We start from the raw sequence: 18,774 nt of genomic DNA, 5'->3' as shown, positions 1-18,774 counted from the left end.
TATTCTGCATTGGTCAGACATCACCTGGTATGTTGTGTTCAGTTCTGGGGACCGCAATTTAAGAAGGATATTGACAAGCTGAAATGGGTCCAGAGGAAGGCGACCAAAATGGTAAAAGTTCTGGAATCCAAGCCCTATGAGGACTTAGGGAGCTGGTATGTTTATTTTTGCAAAGAGAAGGTTAAGGGGTGATATGATAGTCATGTTTTAATATTTGAAGGGATGTCATGTTGAAGAGGGAGCAAGCTTGTTTTCTGCTGCTCCAGAGACTAGGACCAGGAGTAATGGGTTCAAGGTGAAGGAAAAGAGATTCCACTTAAACAACAGGAAACTTCCCGACACTAAGGGCTGTTTGACAGTGGAATGCACTACCTCGGAGAGTGGTGGAGTCTCCTTCTTTGGAAGTTTTTAAACAGAGGCTGGATGGCAGTCTGTCAAGAGTGCTTTGATTGTGTGTTCCTTCATTGCATGGGATTGGAGTTGATGGGCCCTGGGGTCTCTTCCAACTATGATTGCATTTGTTTATATGATCTTCACTTATGAATTTTAGCCCTCCCAATTTTTGTGATATTCTTTCTTTGCAAGGATTGAACCAGAGCATCTCTATGTTGAGAAAAATATTTTCTGTATTCTTCTAATTCTCCTATTATTGTTTCTAGCCCCTTCTTATTATTTTCTTGGCTGTTTCCCAGTATATTTGTATTAGATAGATAGGCTGCCCTTTCTTCCAGCTCCTGTACATTTCTCTTTTGGTTCCTGGTGGTGTGGAAAGCGGCATCTGTTATGATCAGGTTCCCTGAATCTGTTGCAAACTTTATTTTCCCTAGAAGGGAGAGTCATGAAACAGGAACTGAGGTGCAGCCATTTGAGCCCACCTGCCAAGGGGATGTGATAGATATTAAAATTTGAACAGGGACAAAGAGATGTGAGGACTATGAACCAAAGGACACCATTGGCAGGGAGCAAGGCAGGCCCCATGAGAGGAAAGATTCCTAACTCTGGTGCGGGACTGGGGTGTGTGTGTGTGTCAGGTTTTCACCAAAGCAGGCAGGAGGCTTAGAAAGTGAACTCTACTTTGTTCTGGGTTCAGTAAGGAGTTGAACCTAAAATCCTTTGATCTGTAGCCAAACATGTTTTCTCTGCAAACATGAGAGCCACACACACATATAGTGCTGTCTTCTAGGGGATCAGACCAAGGGGGGTGGTTTCCTTAGCTGCTCGCATGCCTGATAAGCCTTTTCAAGGCAGCCATCCCATCCTGCTGTGAGGTCATATGTCCAGGCATCCCGCTAGTGCCTTTCTAGGACCAGCAGAGGCAGCCAACCCTCAGCGCCCTCTCCCCCAGGGCCCGGCTCAACCAAGTCACATTTATGTCATATCCTTATCAGTACAAATGCAAGCCATAGAAGCAGTATTGCTTTTAGGCCAAAGAGCTCTCTCTCTCTTTATATCTATAAACGTGAAATACCACTCACTGACTCATGCACAGAACTCAAAAACCACTGAACCCACACACATGAAATTTGGCACACCCTTACGTACTCCGGTGCTCACTAAGAAAGGATTTCCCAAAATATTCACTTTCACTTGATTTATTACCTATTTACTGTTTTAACTGCTCATCTCTGGCCATCTGCACAAACATTCTAAGGGCAAACCAACCGCTCAGTCCACAGACATGCTGCATGAACATTCTAAGGGTGACAGTTCAACACCACCAGCTTCATGTCCTTCACCAACTGCACTCTACCACCACCCTCCACAACGCATGTTTGGAGAAGCATAACTCCATCAGTCCACAGGAGCAGGTTGTGAGGAAATATGCTGCATGTCACCCCAAAGTTCACAAACAGGCTGCAAAAAAAGCATGCTGAATGTCACCCCTGAAGTCTACCAGACAGAGCTGTGAAAAAAGTACTCCTCCACCCACACCCTCACGCTAACAACACCACTCATAGCCACAAATACTATCAAAACAGATTACAAAACCACACTATCACCTTGGACTACTAAACATTTCAGTCGGGTTTTGCATAGTGGACATCAGATTTATTACTGTAGGAGACAAGTTTGTTATTGCTCTCGGCCTCTGATGTCGCTTCCTGTGCTTTCTGGTGTCATGCTCTGAAGTGGCGGGATGAGTCCCCAGGAATGTGCTGCAGTGGCGGTACAGTCCAACTCCTGCCTTTCAACTCCTTCACCCTGAACCTCTTAAGCCTTCTCATATCTTACTTCAGCATCCAATGGCAGAACACTTCCTTTCTGCATCCCAAAAATACAATGGCTGCTTCCACAAGACATCTTTTGGAGCCCACCAAGTGAAAGAGAGCAATAACAGATTGCATTATAAAAAGACAACTACAGGAAGCTGCTGCAAAATATGCGAAAACAAACCCATCAGTCCACAGACAGGCTGTGAGGAAATATGCTACATGTCACCCCAAAGTGCACAAACAGGCTGTAAAGAAGTACCGTATGCTGAATGTCACCCTGAAATTCATAGAGCCTGTGATGAAGTATGCGTAGTGAAGCACGGGTGCCCTGCTAGTGTGTGTGTGTGTGTGTGTGTGTATTTATTTATAAAATAAATATATATATATTCTTTGAGAGATGGGAAAAATAAATAGAATAAATATGTAGGAGTTTGTTCTAGCCAAAAAGATATATTTTTCTTTAATGCAAAGAACCCAGATTTTTGAGATGAACGTTGAAGGTTGCACTGTGTTTATGGCAACTGGACATAAATCCATTTGGCGTTTAACTCTCTCCCTTCCCTCTAGGGTGAATTGTTAAATCCTTGCCGCTGTGATGGCTCCGTGCGGTACACACACCAACTTTGCCTGTTAAAGTGGATCAGCGAACGAGGATCCTGGACCTGCGAACTCTGCTGCTACAGATATCATGTTATAGCCATTAAAATGAAAAGGCCCTGCCAGGTAATTTTTGAAACTGCTCAAGTGGCCATGTGGGGGGGGGGGTTCTGTCTGGATTATGGGATCCAAATCATTCTGTAGACACACATGAGCACATGGAGCTGCCTCTGCTGCTTTGGACCGTCAGCCCATCCAAGCCAGCCTTTGTCTGCTCAGACTCTCCGGGGTCTCTGTTCTTCATGGTCCTTTCAGCTGGAGAAACTGGGACTCCCTGCGTGCCACACAGGTGGTCCACCACTCAGCCACGGCCCCTCCCTAGGTGACTTAATTTCAGAAGACTTCATTGTCCGGGGCTGCCTGGGAGAAAGGCAGGTATACAAGTATATTAAATAATTTAAAGTGAAAGAAATGAAAATGATGTGCACTTCTCCACTACACACTGCAAGTAATTCCAGCGGTTCATCAAAAAGCAACCTTGAGCCAAAAGAAGATGTTCTTAGCATTGCTGCACCATCAGGTACTTTTAAGAACTGCCCAAAATCAAAGGACTCTTCTAGAAGCCGAACGGTGCCTAGCACTGCTTTCGTGAGGGCCAACCCACCCCCTCCCTTTCTATTCCGTTAAGCAGAAACTGGTGCTTTGGAAAATAAGTGGAAGGCTTGTTTTGCTGAGGGATACTGTATGCTTTGGGGCATGGGAAAATGTAATTAACATGGGGTCTGATGGTTTACATGCAAGTGCAGCCGCTCATCAGCTCGCCTTGAAGTTTTTGCCTCCACCTTGGGTGTGTGTGTGTGTGTGTGTGTGTGTGTGTGTGTGTGTGTGTGATTCCAGGTTCAAAACACTCCTGCTCCTCCCGGGGGGTGGGGTGTCATTCCATGCTGACATCTGTCATTCCAGCCCCAGAGCTTCTGAGACTGGAGACCTTCATTCAAAACCCGTTCCACATTCTCATGGCAACTTTTTGTGTTTGTGCTGAAATGCATTTCTATGGAGCCTATGCCGGTCAGTTGGCATTCCTGGCTCCCCTCATATCTGATGGGCCTCCAAGCCTCTCTGCCTGTTGCTAACAGGCAGTCTTGTCCTTCATTTTAGTATATCCCACAACAAATATGTCAAACCTTCCCAAGCGCACAGGAGCAAGTGCTGCATGCAGACTGAGAGAGGGCAGCTGGGGAGAGGGGGGCGAGGAAGGAGGCAGGGAGGGGGGGAACGGGAAGGAGGTGACCCCTTCCCTGCCTGAAGTGGATTCCTCCAGACTCCCTCCTTCCCTTGCTGAAGCTGCCATTTGTGATGGCAGATCTCAGCAGGTGTCCACCTAAGCCTTCGGGTGATGCCAGCTCTGCCAAGGGAAAGGCTTATCTGTACAGTGAGAGGAGAGTCAATCAATCAATCAATCAATATTTATTACAGTCACAGACCAAAAGTTGTCAAGTATAAAATATAAGATACTAAAATTGCAGAAGGGAAGTTTGCAATGCAGTGATGTTAAAAAATAAGATTCACATTATACATTTCCATACTAAAATTGAAAATACAATTGAGGTACCCGAATTTCCAGCAGCCTGTTATTTAAAACCCCAATGTAAGCTCTTAGTATGCTCCGTATTTCAGCCAGTTGACTGAACCACAATCCCCAGGTACTTGAACTTGTCAACATCTTCGATTTCTTTTCCTCTAACTTTCCAGATCCTTTTTTGGGGATGTTTTCCAAAAGCCATGACCTTGGTTTTATCAAAGTTAATTGTAAGATCCTCTTTCTCACAATATGCTGCAAAAGAGTGTTGCGCTCTTTTGAGGCCTAAAGGTGTTCTGGCCAAAAGGACCACAACATCAGCGTATAACACTATAGGCAGGTGTTGCATGGCAAGCTTAGAAGGGTATGTGTCCATTTTCCTTAAATACTCCACTGTGCCATTGATATAATAGTTAAACAGGGTGGGAGCTAGAAGGCATCCCTGTCTAACACCTTTATAAGTTCTTATTGTATCTGTTAGGAGGCCATTTGGGTTACATCTCACTCTTAAAGAGGAGTTGTCATGAAGGGCAAGAAGAGAGTCAGAGACATGCTGGTTATTGCTTATTAAGCATTGCTGCAATTTATAAATTTGTTGTTTAGTACAGTTTTATCCTGCCTTTCCTTCAGAGCTCTCAGGGCAGTGGACATCGGTCTCCCCTCCTCCAATTCACCCTCACAACAACCCTGTGAGGCAGGCCATGCTGAGTGTGAGTGATTGGCCCAAGATCATCCATCGGGCTTCAGTGCATGAGTGGGGATTGGAATCTGGGTCTTCCAGGTGCTAGCCCAATGCTTTAGTACTAGCCCAAGTTGGCTCGTCTGCCAAGATCTTTCTTTGGCCCAGATCTTCTTCAGAAGGAGAATAGCTAATGAAGAACAAGTAACACACCCCAATATATACTACGCCAGCAGAATGCAAAGAAAAATAAAATAATATATTTATATTTCAATTTAGGTCATGTTCTTTATATTTTAGGGGAAAAATATGAACTCTTTTAAAAACTCTGTTTTCATTTGGGAAACTTTTATAAGATTTCCACACATTAGCAGATCTTGCGATTCATGCCTTTTGACCAACAAGTGGGCATTGCTGTGATCAGAATGTCAGTCATTTGATAGCATCTCTGATTGTTTTAACTGACATTTCAAGGTACTTTTTGCAGATTAATCACCAAAGTGCCTCTTACAGGGAAACTGTCCTATCTGGAATTAATGGAGCACGACGGACCCAGTAAGGAAGGCTCAAGGTAGTCCTGAGGTTCTCCATCCACCCATATTTATTTAACGCTGGCAGACCAACAAGTCATGAGCCAACCCTCTGGTTCTACAAAGTCCAAAGCATATGAACAGACACCCTTGTAAAGGGAACTTTCATGAGGAGTTCACCTTTGCTGTTGTAAAAAAATAAATCTCATATGACCTTTTCTTCATTTCAGTGGCAAAGCATTACGGTCACTCTGGTTGAGAAAGTCCAGATGATTGCTGTCATTTTGGGATCCCTGTTCTTAGTAGCCAGTGTAACGTGGCTGCTGTGGTCTGCCTTCAGTCCCTATGCTGTGTGGCAAAGGAAAGATATCCTTTTCCAGGTCTGCTATGGAATGTATGGGTTCATGGATCTCGTGTGCATAGGTAAGCTCTCAACATTTAACCCACTCACTCTGTTCTCAAGGTGGCAAGAGATAGTTTTGGGACTGGCAATTTTATGACTTCCATATTTGGATATACAACTTTTCGATGAATCTGGTCATTCTGTTTCTGTCCATGTTTCTTTCAAATTCTTCAGAAGCCAGTGGAGACCACAGAGCAAGTTGGAATCCAAGTGAGACCCTGTAAATTGAGATTAGATAGTTTTAATTATCCATGCATATGACAAGGGCGAAAAAGGAGGCTGTGACTGAATCCACAACTTGTTGAAGGCAGGCAGGAAATAGAAACAGGTGATTCCTCACCCCCCCCCCCAAAAAAAATCAACTAACCCACTCATTTGGGCAAGTGCCCAATATTAGCATCACATTGGAACAGCAGCAGGAATTCATGTTGATTATGCAAGTTTTAGAGTATTTTTAATCATGAACGTTCTTCAGGGAATCTCCCTGAAGCTGCTATAAGTTAATATTAGGCGGAAGCAGCCTGGGTTCAGCCAGTGGCTTGTCTGGAACTCCGCCCCTCCCTTGGGCAAAACGGACAACCTTCCTCCAGTCAGGGGAGTCTTTTTCCAACTTATGGAGCTCTTCCTTGTTCAGTGGAAAATGTTGGTTTGCCGCTGCCTATGACGTGAAATGGCCATGAAATACAACTTGTCACTCGGTAATGCTAAATATGAATACTAAACATGAAAATGAAGACATTTGCTTGTCCAGTAGTAAGTGATGTGTGACTTCTACATTTTACACTGGGGAGTGGAGACATAACACAGGGACATGTCTCTACCATGGCTCAGACTATCAATTCAGTCTTAGCAACATTTGCTTGCGAATAGTTTTGCTTGGGGGTTGAATAATTGCTTCCTTTAATTTCAGGACTGATTGTACATGAAGGTGCTTCAGTCTGCAGAGTGTTTAAGCGGTGGAGAGCTGTCAATCTACACTGGGATGTACTGAATTATGACAAAGCTGCTGACATCGAAGAGAGCAACCGAGGAGACTCTTCGGCAGCGAGGACTCTGTGGCTCAGTGCTTTTCGAAACAGAAATCTGGTCCATCCCACACAGTTAACCTCCCCAAGATTCCAGTGCAGCTACATTCTCCTACAGCTCTTCAGTCGAATCAGACCCCAGGAGGATTCTTCCGAAGATGACAGCTCTGGAGAAATTGTAATGAGAGTGACTTCAGTGTAGAAGTTCTGGCTGTTCTGCTGTGCGCACCAAGACAGTGCATTTGGAACCCTCTAAAAGCATTCTAGAATGTAGTTAAGCTGAATGATGAAACCATAGCACATAAAAACGTATAAACTTTTTAAATTTTGCTTTTATATGGTCAGTTCAATTGCAAATACATTTCCCTGGAAAAGGTCTCTTTCTTTTTATACCATAATTTCTCACTTTTTATCTATTTGTACTTGGCATTTATAAAAATATAATTTAACAATGGGTTTAATAATGTGGAAACAAGTATTTTAAACTACAGCTATTTTTGATACATTTAAGTACATTTTCAAAGTTTGATGTCATTTATTATTTTGCAGACATGGCAAATGAGATTAATTAGATGGTTTGTGTCTGTCAAACTACTTCCATTCAGTTTGGGCTGGACATGAAACACGGATTACTTGGGGGGCGGGGTGTGTGTGGAGATTGTGCAGTAATTATTCTTAAAAATGTCATAAAGTTTAAAAGTTATGTAAGACCTGTGCTCAAAGCTGAGAGGTGATAATGAAAGATTTTTGATAGACTGAGGATGTTTTAATATCAGTGAAGATGCAGAACTCCCCTTTCTATCAAAATGACATGCAGTACAGTCCTAAGATATTCCCTTCTAAACCCACTAAAGTCCTGGTATTGGCGGTGTATGTATCTACGTGATCTGGCACCGGAAATACAAACACAACAGGTCAAAAGGGTTTTTTCCCCACAGTGGCCAGAAAAAGGGAAATTAGCCTTTAAATATAAACTTCAGGAGACAGAAAAATTAGCCATCAAATATGTTTTTGTAGGAGGAACTTGTATTTCCATGGCTTTAAACTATTTCAAAAGCATTTCAACAGAATGATTTGTTTCTCCCTTTAATGAAAATTAAATTCAATCACACTGAATTATGCGTTTCCTGTTTTCATACTAATTTTCTCCTCTGTCTCGTTTCCTGCTGCATTAGCTCATTCAATATTTTTAATGATGCATAACTAAGCCAAGAGCAAACTCTGTCCTTCTCCACAGCAGTCTTCTTTTCTCTTTAACTGTGATGAGCTCTAACAAAGTTGTTTCTTTATATATATGTAGAATTTTCTCAACATATACAAGCACAAAAAGAAACATAAGCACTTTTGCACAACACCTCACCAACACAAAACATGAGCATGAAATACAAAAGAAAAGAAAAAGCAAGAAAATATTCAAATAATGATTTCCCACTGCCTCACATTTGAATTCTAATCCATTCTATGTTCATGCATCTAATTAAAATAAAACTTATCAGTTACACTCTTTATCATTTCTAATATTCCATTTCAGTCTGCTGTTTTCTTTTAAATCTCAAATCCTGCAATTCTTTCTCTTTCACCATATTTTCTCAATAGGTAGTCCATAAAAGGTTTCCAGTTTTCTACAAACTTCTCTATATTACTGTCCTTCATTAAGATTAATTTTGCTGTTTCTGAATATTCTGTGATCTTCTGTATCCAGTCTTTCTTGGTTGGTACTTTTTCCTCTCTCCATTTCTGGGCATGCAATGGCCCATTCTGCACAGGTCAATAAACATGGGGGTAGGATGGTAAAAAACCCATTTTTGGGGGAGGGAACCTCGCACAGATCCCGCCCCTAAAACAAGCCTGCCCCGCGTTATTTCCCCCAAACCAGGTTTTTTGAGAATCGCGCTACTAGCGAGTCTTTTAAAAAATCCCAGGTTGCAGCCACTTGCAAGTGAACGGCCGGTCAGGAGGCGCTTTATTCGCCTCCGTTTTCTTTTTTAAAAATTTTGTGGCTTACATCTGTGTAACTCTGCGGGTGCAGATGGTTGTTTTGTGAGACATCAGCTTGGCTGTGGGGATTCAGTTGTGCATGCCTGTGCACTGGGGGGAAGTGAATTTTAAAAAGAGACGCATCTCTGTGTGAAGATGCGACAGCAACCTGGATTGTTCCATGGGCTCCGAAAGCTGCCTACACGAATGCACGTGAACACGAAAACAGGAAAACGGTTTACTTTATCCTGACTGCAACCTTGCTGTGCGGAAGGGGCCAATGTCCTTGCAGCAGTACACATATACATGAAAAGCAGTCTATATTGATTTGGGATATTCTTGTCTCCCATTAATCCCAGTAGAAAAACATCAGGCTTTTTCTTAATTGTTTTTTTCAGAATTTTCTGCATTTCTTTCAGTATCATGTCCCAAAAGGATTTAGCCTCTGTACATAACCACCACATATTAAAAAGCCCCCTGTTGTTTCTGTATGGATGTAGTTTTGTTATGTAGAATGAGCAGAATTAAACAGGGCATCTAATGAGCTGGACAGTCAGATTTGGGAAAGCCAGGTTGAATGACATCTTTAACTTATAAATAGGATAGAGGCATCAACACAGCCTTAGTTTTCCTGTGTACCTCTTTCCAAAAGTAGGTGCATATAAACCCACTGATTTTAAAGGCCTGAGGCAAGGCTGGAATAGTTTTAAGAGCTTCACCCCAGGAGCATTTTTCAGACCAAACATTTTATGATGTGTGTGCCACGGTGCTCAGAAAGTCTACACAGAACTGGGACAATGGCTCCCAGGACATAGATTTTAGTCTTTCATGGTGCAGTTCATGAAAGGGGTGTGTGTGTGCAAATTGAGTCTTGGAAGCAGAGCAAAGGTATGTTGACATGGTGCCCACTCTATCCACATAAAGGGAAAATGCGCCAGCAGAGGATCTGATATGTCAATGGTGGGATGCTATGCAACTGTGCAGCCTCAAAACCCAGAAGCTGCGCCACATGCTAATGCTCCTCCCCCATTGGAGCTTGTGCCAGTGTTCGATCCAGGGGCATTCCCACAGGGAACCCAACTTCAGGCTGCTTCCACAGGGCTTTTGGTCCAGGAACACCCCGTACACTGCCCAGCAATGTACGCCATGTTTTAGTCTGGCATAGTCCATTGGGCAGCAAGACTGGTTTTCAGGTCGGCAGGGGAGTTTTGTTAGCCCTGTCACCTGAAACCCCTTAGAAGATGGCATGGCTGTGCTGTGGAGGCACCATCCCTGGCCAACGTGGAACTGCCCCCCCATGGATCACCCTGTAAGGACACCAAAAAGTATCCCACACCTGAATTTGAACTAAGAAGAATGTAAGCTTGCACTTCACATATCACTAAGTCAACACTCAGATCTGCATGTCTGCGATGAGATATAGTGTTTGGCAGAGCAGGAAGTGATTCCAAAAGCTGATTTTGAGTCCAGAGGTAAAAAAATGGCTCCCCTCACCTGTAACTCTACTGATTTAACATTCTAAGCCCAAAATTAATTATGCCTGTGGGTGGGGATGACTCCAAGAGGAAATGGGCACTCTTCCAAAATACTTCCTGCTACTCCATTTGGTCCCCTAGCTCTTGGTCACAACATTTTAAAGTTCTATAACATGGATTAAATAAAATCTAATAAAGCCTGTGAGGTGGGTAAAGTTGACTCAGGCCTTGCCTCTTACACAGCAACAACCAGCTATGGCCACTTGATGGACTAACTACCCTTGCTTAGAAATGAGCTGGCTGTGAGTAAAAGGTATACTTCCCAGGTGATCTCTGCTTGCAGGTGTGAGTTTGGATGGATCTGCCTCACCTGACCTCTAGGGCAGGAGGAAGAAACAGCCAGTTGGGCCTTCCTCCTGCAGGAAGGCCCAACTGGAAGGTTAGAACCAGGATTGCCAATAGCTAACAGGTAAAGACATCCCCTGAACAAGCACTAGGTCATGGCCTACCCTTGAGGTCACAACCTTTACTAGGCAGACTAGGGGTGATTCCGCACAGCACATTACCAGCAGAGCTCGACTCGTGTTCGACTTGGGTAGTCCACACAGCTGCAGATCTTGACACAAGTCCTTCAACTCACCTTAGCCTTGGATTTTCTCGATCCTGCTTCAGAGGTAATACTTTCTGGTGAACTCGCGTCGAGCTCACGCTTGTGGGGACCATCTGTTGAGCTCGACTCGCCCCGCCAGCCAATAGCGTCATTCCTGTCTCTGTCCAATCAGGGCTTAGTTTCCCTTTAACCAATCATGGCACGCTTTCGGCCAGCCAATCATAACTGACCATTGACAGCATGCGTACAGCTGGAAACTTGTGACGCCAAAAAGCAAGATTTGAACATTGACCATTTGCTGGACTGAAATGAAGCAGGGGACTGTAACTTGTTATGGTGACAGCTTGTTTTGTGGTTTGTTGGTTCAAACAGAAATCTCTGGAGGAGGGAATGCCTATATTAAATGAGGAAGTGGTGTTTTAGAGATGCTGAGGCTTTAATTCCAGATTAGGCACCACTGCCAGTCTTCCAGCACACTCACTTTCTCACCAGCAAATTTGAGTTGATAGCGAATGAAAACATGCTTTCGTGTCACATTAATTCCCATTCTTAAAGGATTAAAGTGTGTGCACATGGTACAGAGACGTGGGGGGGGGGGCTGCTGTTTGGCTGTTGTTTCTCTGTAAGGGCTGTTCTGAATGTAAATTTATTCTTCTAGAGTTTCACAAGTGGAGCTGTCTTGTAACTGAGTACATTCCTGCCCAACAGTATCCATCTAAGTAAAGCAGCTAGGTGGGATATGTGCTTTGGAGGGGGAAGTTCAAGGGGGAGAGAAAACTCTCAGGCAAGAGAAAGCCAAGACAGCAGCAGAAATGCATTTCCATTCAGATATGAGCGTTTCCATTCAGATGTGAGCATCCAGATGACGCACAGCAGAGTAGGAAGACACTGCCTTGATAGAGCTATTAAATGACAGCATCCATACTGAATTGTGACATGGTTCAGCTCGTGTATTTGCAAGAGGATCAGAGGATCCATGTGCAGGGAGGCTTGGGGTGTGTGTGTGTGTGTGGGGGGTTGTCGGTGAAAGGAACCAATCAGGGAAGAGGAGCGGATGACGTACAGCAGAGTAGGAATACTGTAAGGAATTCCATAGAAGCAGAAATAAAAGGCTTTTTGGGAGTAAAAGTCCATTTATTAAGACATCTTAGAAAGCTCAAGTACACGCAGTGGCAGGAATGACACTTCCCGCCAGAAGCACAGGTTATAACACCATTCACCCCATCCCCCCTTCCTGCTTCCCATGGGAACGGAGTCCTCATCTCCCGCGCAGAGATAAGGTCTCCGCCGAAGAAGCTGGCCCATCGCCCGGGCTGTGGAATGCACTCAAGGTTACTTCACCATCAACACCATTGAATCCTTTACACTCTGCCTCCCTTAAAGAAGACCCCTCCCCCCCAGGTTTATGCGGAAAGGCGCGGTGGAAAGCAGAAATAAGGGTGGGGCTTCAATATTTTCGGAATAAACCCATTGATTATACCCAGAGGAATATCCCACCCAAGAGACTAAATATTGCAAGCGTTTGCGATTAAAGCGAGAGTCCAGAATAGCGTCAATTTCGTAGTGCTTGTGACCATCAATAATAGTCGGTGGGGGCCTCTCCGGCGGGTCGTGCCAGGCATCGGAAGCGGGAGCCTCCTTGAGCAAGCTGGAATGGAAGACAGGATGAATGTTACTAAGAGAGTTAGGCAAATCTAAGCGAGCAATGACATCATTAATCACTTTAGTAATCTGAAAAGGTCCCACAAATCTTTTGCCAAGTTTGGAGTATTTATGCACGTCTCTGAGATTTTTTTGTAGATAAATACACCCAGGAGCCCACACGCAGAGGAAAATCCGAGCGGTGTTTATCCGCTTGCAGTTTTTGGGAGTCCTTTGCTTGTTGTAAAGCGGTCTGGACCGTTTTCCATCCCTCGGCTAGGGATGAAATCCACTGTTGAAACTCTGGGGGGGTCCAAAGCTGCTGCGGGTAGTTGTGGCAACGGTGGAAAGGAGCGACCAGACACAATTTCAAAGGGGGTTTTCTTTGTACTACTATGAAACGCATTGTTGTAGGCGTACTCTGCAAACGGAATAAGCTCGCACCAATTGTCTTGGTGGTAGTTGGTGTAACAACGTAAATACTGCTCTAGGGTTCTGTTCGTTCTCTCGTCTCGCCGTCACTTTGAACGTGGTAGGGCGCGGCTACGGCTGAGGCGGCCCCCAACAACCCCAAAAACGCTTTCCAGAACTTTGAGATGAATTGGGGGCCGCGGTCGGAGACCACCTTAATGGGGGCGGAATGGAGACGGTAAATATGTTGAATGAACAGCCGCGCCAACTTAGGAGCGGAGGGATGGGCCTTACATGGAATAAAATGGGCTTGTTTAGAAAATAAAGTCTACCACCACCCATAAAACCGTGGTTGCCATGACTTTCGGGCAAATCTGTAATAAAATCCATGGAGATGACTTCCCAAAGGCGCATGAGGCCACCGGGAGAGGTTGCAACAGCCCATGGGGCTTTCCCGGGATGGTTTTGGCTTCTGCACAAACTGAGCAGCCCCTAATGTATGCCTCAATGTCTTTGCGCATTGCGCGCCACCAGAACTGCCGGCGGGCTAAATGCAGAGTTTTAAAAAGCCAAAATGTCCAGCCGAGCGGGCATCGTGGCAAGCTTCAAGAACCTGCTTGCGGAGGGGGGGAGGCACGTACCAACAGTCCCCCCTCCGCCAAACTCCATTCTCCAAACGCAATTGGGAGTCACTTTCTTCCGCTGAAGGCTCGTGCAGCCCCGCCTCTTCGAGTTCCCGCAGGAAAGGAGAGACGAGGCTAGGAATGGGGGGTGGTGGAGGAGCGGACGTTTGAGATCGGGTGACAGCCAACCCCGACTGGGAGGGGGAAAGAACAGTGCGTGGAATGTCTCGTAAGGCAGCTCCACCCCCCTCCCCGGGTAGGCGCGAGAGCGCGTCAGCCAGTTTATTGGTTTTTCCAGGGGAAAAATGGACTGTAAAAGAGAAACGAGAAAAGAAATCGGCCCAACGAAGTTGTTTTGCAGACATCTTGAGGGGGGTGGAAAGAGCTGCCAAGTTTTTATGATCCGACCAAACCTGAAAGGGGTGTTTGGCTCCCTCCAGCCAGTGGCGCCAAGTGGAGAGTGCCACTTTGATGGCCGCAGTCTCTTAGACAAATAAGCACACGGAACCAGCCTACCATCTTTATTTTTCTGCAACAGGGCTGCCCCAAGTGCTTTGTCCGAGGCATCCACGTGAACCACAAACGGGAGATCTGGGTCAGGGTGCTTTAGGATAGGTTCGGTGGTAAAAGCAGACTTTAAGAGCTGAAAGGCTGTTTGACACTCCTCAGACCAGGAAAGGGGGGCCCCGGGCTTAGCGGGCAGTGGATCTTTACCCTTAGTGCGTAAGAGGTCTGTGAGAGGGAGAGTCAGTTCAGCGAATTGGGGTATAAAGTCACGATAGAAATTAGCAAAACCAGGAAAAGATTGGAGTTCTTTGCGGTTGGTGGGGGCAGGCCATTGGAGGACTGCGTCAATTTTAGCAGGATCCATTTTCAAGCCCTCGGGCGAGATCCGGTAACCCAAATAGTCAATGGAGGTCTGGTGGAAACTGCATTTGGAGAGTTTGGCAAAGAGAGAGTTGTCGAGCAAGCGTTTCAATACCTCCCGAACCAATGTCTCATGCTCTTCCATGGTTTGTGAGTAAATTAAAACGGCATCTAAGTATACCACACCTCCCTTGTACAATAACTCATGGAGAACTTCGTTGATAAGGGCCCTAAAAGCCCCGGGGGCCCCACTTAACCCGAATGGCATTATTAAGTATTCAAACTGTCCAAACTTTGTGTTAAACGCAGTCAAGTGTTCATAGCCTTCAGCAATTCTGACTCTGTAGTAAGCTTCTCTCAAGTCCAATTTAGTAAAAATGCGCCCTTTGCCGAGTGCATCTAAAAGGTCCTTGATCAAAGGCAAAGGATATTTATTGGACAGGGAGACCGCGTTGAGACCTCGATAATCTGTGCAAAGCCGTAAGGACCCATCTTTCTTTTTACAAACAAAACGGGAGCAGCGTGTGTGTGTTTGGTAGCCCGCCGTATGAACCCGCGGAAAGCAAAGGTTCTTGTCCAAGAAGGCACGGAGTTCTTTCTCCTCATTGGGACTCATGCGATAGATTCTACCTTTGGGTAGTTCGCCCCTGGTTGTATAACAATTCTTTTGCAGTCAGTGTCTCTGTGGGGTGGCAACTGATCGCATTCTTGCTCCTGAAAACTCTGGCTAGATCATGATATGCAGGTGGGATGCCAACAAGATCGGGGCAATCGCTGAAGAAGCCAGGGGGGGGGGTGTGTCAGGAGAAGCCAAGTTTTCCCCCCAGTTCATGTGTTCACCGCAGGGAGGGTCAGTAAATTCTAGGATCCGTTCTTTCCAAATGAACTTTGGTTCATGTAACAGTAACCAAGGCATGCCCAAAACTATGGAGTGTTTGGCCACTGGTGCCAAGATAAAACTAATTTTCTCCCAATGGTCGGCGAACGGAGGGAGAAACCGGCTGTGTTTTGTACTGGGCCGGTCCTTCGTTCCCAAGGGGGCTGCCGTCCATTTGGGTGAATGGTATGGGCTTGGCCAGGGGAATTTGGTCCAGACCTAGCTCCTCTGCCACCTGGGGCCGCATTAAGCAGTGGGAGCAGCCAGAATCCACAAGGGCCGAGGCTATGATGCGAGTGTGTTTAGCGGGGTTGGCCAGAAATGCTTGGACAGTAATGGGAGCGCTGCCTTCACTCACCGTGTCAGGAGTCGGGCCCATGTCCATGGGGGCGGAAGAAAGGCAAACAGCTGCTTCCCTCCTCTGGGTCGCCGATGACCGCTTTAGATCTAACCCGTCGGCGGCGGCCCTGACCTGCGTGGTGGCTTGGCAGATGGGGTGCGCGAGCTGGAGCGGTTGGTTTCTGTTTCTTGGGACAGTTGGTGGCTAGATGACCTGGCCCTCCGCAGTAAAGACACAATCCCAGTCGGCGACGGCGTTCCGAGGTGGTTTCGGTAGGGGCAGCTGGGCTTGACTTGGTGGACACAGTAGTGGGTTTTGGGCGTGGGCGGCCACCGGCACGAGCGTATTCCAAACGAGATGCCACCTGGGATCCCAACTGGATCCAATCTGCAATAGTACGAGGGACCCGAATTAAAACACCGCTTTCACGCAGCTTGCCGTCCACAGCATCCGAAGTATTCGCATTTCATGCGTTCAGGCCACTCAGGAGGAAGTCGAGCAGCCGCCGCACGAAATTCACCGGCAAATTCTGCAAACGGGCGGTTGCCTTGCTGGATAGTTTTGATGGATGCGGATAGCTTCATTCTCGGCGCCTGGATCTTGGAAGCGCGCGCTTAAGGCTTGGAGGAATGCGGGCACCGTGCGAGAGTCTTCATCCTGCAAATCTAGAAGAGTCACGAACCAGTCGGCTGCTGCCCCATCCAGAACGGAGCCGATGTCCCGCATTTTTTCGCACTCAGACCGGTATAAATCATCATAGTCTTCCAAGTGGGCATTGAGTTGCAAAATGAAGTAGGGAAGTTTGGAAGCGGTCCCATCAAAACGGGCTGGTATCGGGGGCCGATAGTAGCCCCGTTCAACGGCTCTTGGTGCCTGCTGGGGTGGTGGTTGGCGCTGGGTTGGGCAGGTTGGGCAGGCAGCTGTTGTATCGGGCCGGAATCGGGGGTGCTGGCGGTGACGCTGGCGTTTGGGTGGCAGGACCCAGATACGTGGCCCCCCTGGCACCGGCGTGATCAGTAACAGCATAGACTCCAACTTGGGGGTTCCTGGTCTGCTGCCTCCTTAGCTCCTTCTCCAACGCAGCCAGCTCCCTCTCCTTGCGGGTCAATGCATCCTGGTGCGCATGCAAAGCAGCTTTCTCTCGTTCCAATTTAGCCAGTTCGTCCCGTTTAAGGGCTTCAGTGAGCTCACTTTGCGTGCGCAGGGCCTGAACGCTTCTCATGGTTGCCGTTGTAAATCCAGTCCGGAGTGTTCCAGGACTTTATCATGGACTGACAGATTCTGGGCATATTGTCGTTGAGCGCATCTTTGGCACGGTCCAACTCGAGCTGGACTTCTTTGCGCTGCCGTTCCCGGTCCCTCTGGTTTTCGTGCTCTTGCTGCAACTGTGCCCGTTCCTCCTCCCATAGCTGACGTTCACGGGTCCATGCTTCTTGGGCATCTCGCAGTCGCCCTACTTCCTCATCCCAGGTCTCCTTCGAAGGGAGAGGGAACAGATCCGGCTGGGAGTGCAGGCTTTCTTCGGACTCTTCTTCATCTGGAAGCGAGACATCGGAGACACCGTAGCCGCCGTAGCCACCGGTGGCTCCCCGAGGCACCTCAGGTGCGGTCGCTGGCCCGGGATCAGGGGGGTCCGATTGGGAAGCGGTACGGATACCCCTCCCAATTCCAGGTTTAGTCCCGGTGTCCTTTGGACGGGCCCCAGTGCTGTGCCACGGTGGTTCTTTGGGAGCATCACCAAAATACGAGTCCAGGAAACGTTCAATGGATTCCTGGGTTGCCGCATGAAAGGTGGTCAGGCCCGTCTCTTCCATGACAGGTTGCATCTGAGGTTTGTAATCCACACGAGAGCGGGTAGAGATCCGATCCACAGGCGCTCGATCCATAGACAGCGCCCCAAACGGCTCATGGAAGTCCCCATGGTCGTCGTCACGTCCCTCGTTCCAACGGAGTAAAGGAAGACTCGTGCTGATACGAGGACGAGAAAGAGCCACCAGCGAGGCCCGTTCTCCTGCCGGTGCCTCCAGATCCAGAAGGGAAAGGTCGGAGCCCTCTTTGGGGGCTACCGCACCTTCCGCAGAAACATTCAACCTCTCCATGTCAAGACACCAGAGGTCCACTGCACTAGGAATATAGATGTATTAAGATTCCTGCCACAATGTAAGGAATTCCATAGAAGCAGAAATAAAAGGCTTTTTGGGATTAAAAGTCCATTTATTAAGACATCTTAGAAAGCTCAAGTACACGCAGTGGCAGGAATGACACTTCCCGCCAGAAGCACAGGTTATAACACCATTCACCCCATCCCCCCTTCCTGCTTCCCATGGGAACGGAGTCCTCATCTCCCGCGCAGAGATAAGGTCTCCGCCGAAGAAGCTGGCCCATCGCCCGGGCTGTGGAATGCACTCAAGGTTACTTCACCATCAACACCATTGAATCCTTTACAATACACTGCCTTGATAGAGCTATTAAATGACAGCATCCTTCCCAAAAGGGGGGGGGGGACGGCACCAAGGAAAGTGGTTGCAGAACCACCCAGAATGGCTGGAGGATGATTACTCCAGAAGGGATAGTTGACTTGGAACAGGCAGCAGTACTGGGAAGTACTAAGAAATACTGAATTGTGACATGGTTACTTTCAGCTCCTGTATTTGCAAGAGGATCAGAGGATCCATGTGCAGGGAGGCTTCGTGGGGGGGGGGGCGGGAGTCAGTGAAAGGTAACCAATTGGGGAAGAGGGGTGGATGATGCACAGCAGAGTAGGAAGACACTGCCTTGATAGAGCTATTAAATCAGGAGAGAGATGCATCAAATGAGATGTGAGATCTAGGAAGGAAGGAAGGAAGGAAGGAAGGAAGGAAGGAAGGAAGGAAGGAAAAGGCATGAAAGGGTATCACAAGGCGGCAAAGAGCTCCTCCAATTCAGGA

The 18,774-nt window shown here is 46.9% G+C and overlaps 2 protein-coding genes across 3 annotated transcripts in view; both read left to right on the top strand.

Moving 5' to 3' along the window:
* Window positions 1–18,774, top strand: part of LOC125439019 (collagen alpha-1(I) chain-like) — a 243,491-nt gene that overhangs the window by 91,793 nt on the left and 132,924 nt on the right. The gene's annotated exons all lie outside the window — the stretch shown is intronic.
* On the top strand, window positions 2,785–8,142 carry MARCHF11 (membrane associated ring-CH-type finger 11). 2 transcript variants are annotated; one of them, XM_048507657.1, is made up of 3 exons: window positions 2,785–2,936; window positions 5,829–6,021; window positions 6,912–8,142. In XM_048507657.1, the coding sequence occupies exons 1-3, from the start codon at window positions 2,919–2,921 to the stop codon at window positions 7,226–7,228; spliced, it is 528 nt and encodes a 175-aa protein (XP_048363614.1). In that variant the 5' UTR covers window positions 2,785–2,918; the 3' UTR covers window positions 7,229–8,142. The 2 variants fall into 2 exon arrangements, with proteins under 2 accessions (XP_048363614.1, XP_048363613.1); XM_048507656.1 differs by lacking the exon at window positions 2,785–2,936 and adding an exon at window positions 2,968–3,390.

The sequence above is a fragment of the Sphaerodactylus townsendi genome, linkage group LG09 (assembly GCF_021028975.2).
Source record: "Sphaerodactylus townsendi isolate TG3544 linkage group LG09, MPM_Stown_v2.3, whole genome shotgun sequence".
Lineage (NCBI taxonomy): Eukaryota > Metazoa > Chordata > Lepidosauria > Squamata > Sphaerodactylidae > Sphaerodactylus > Sphaerodactylus townsendi.
This window is presented reverse-complemented; position numbering and strand designations above follow the sequence as displayed.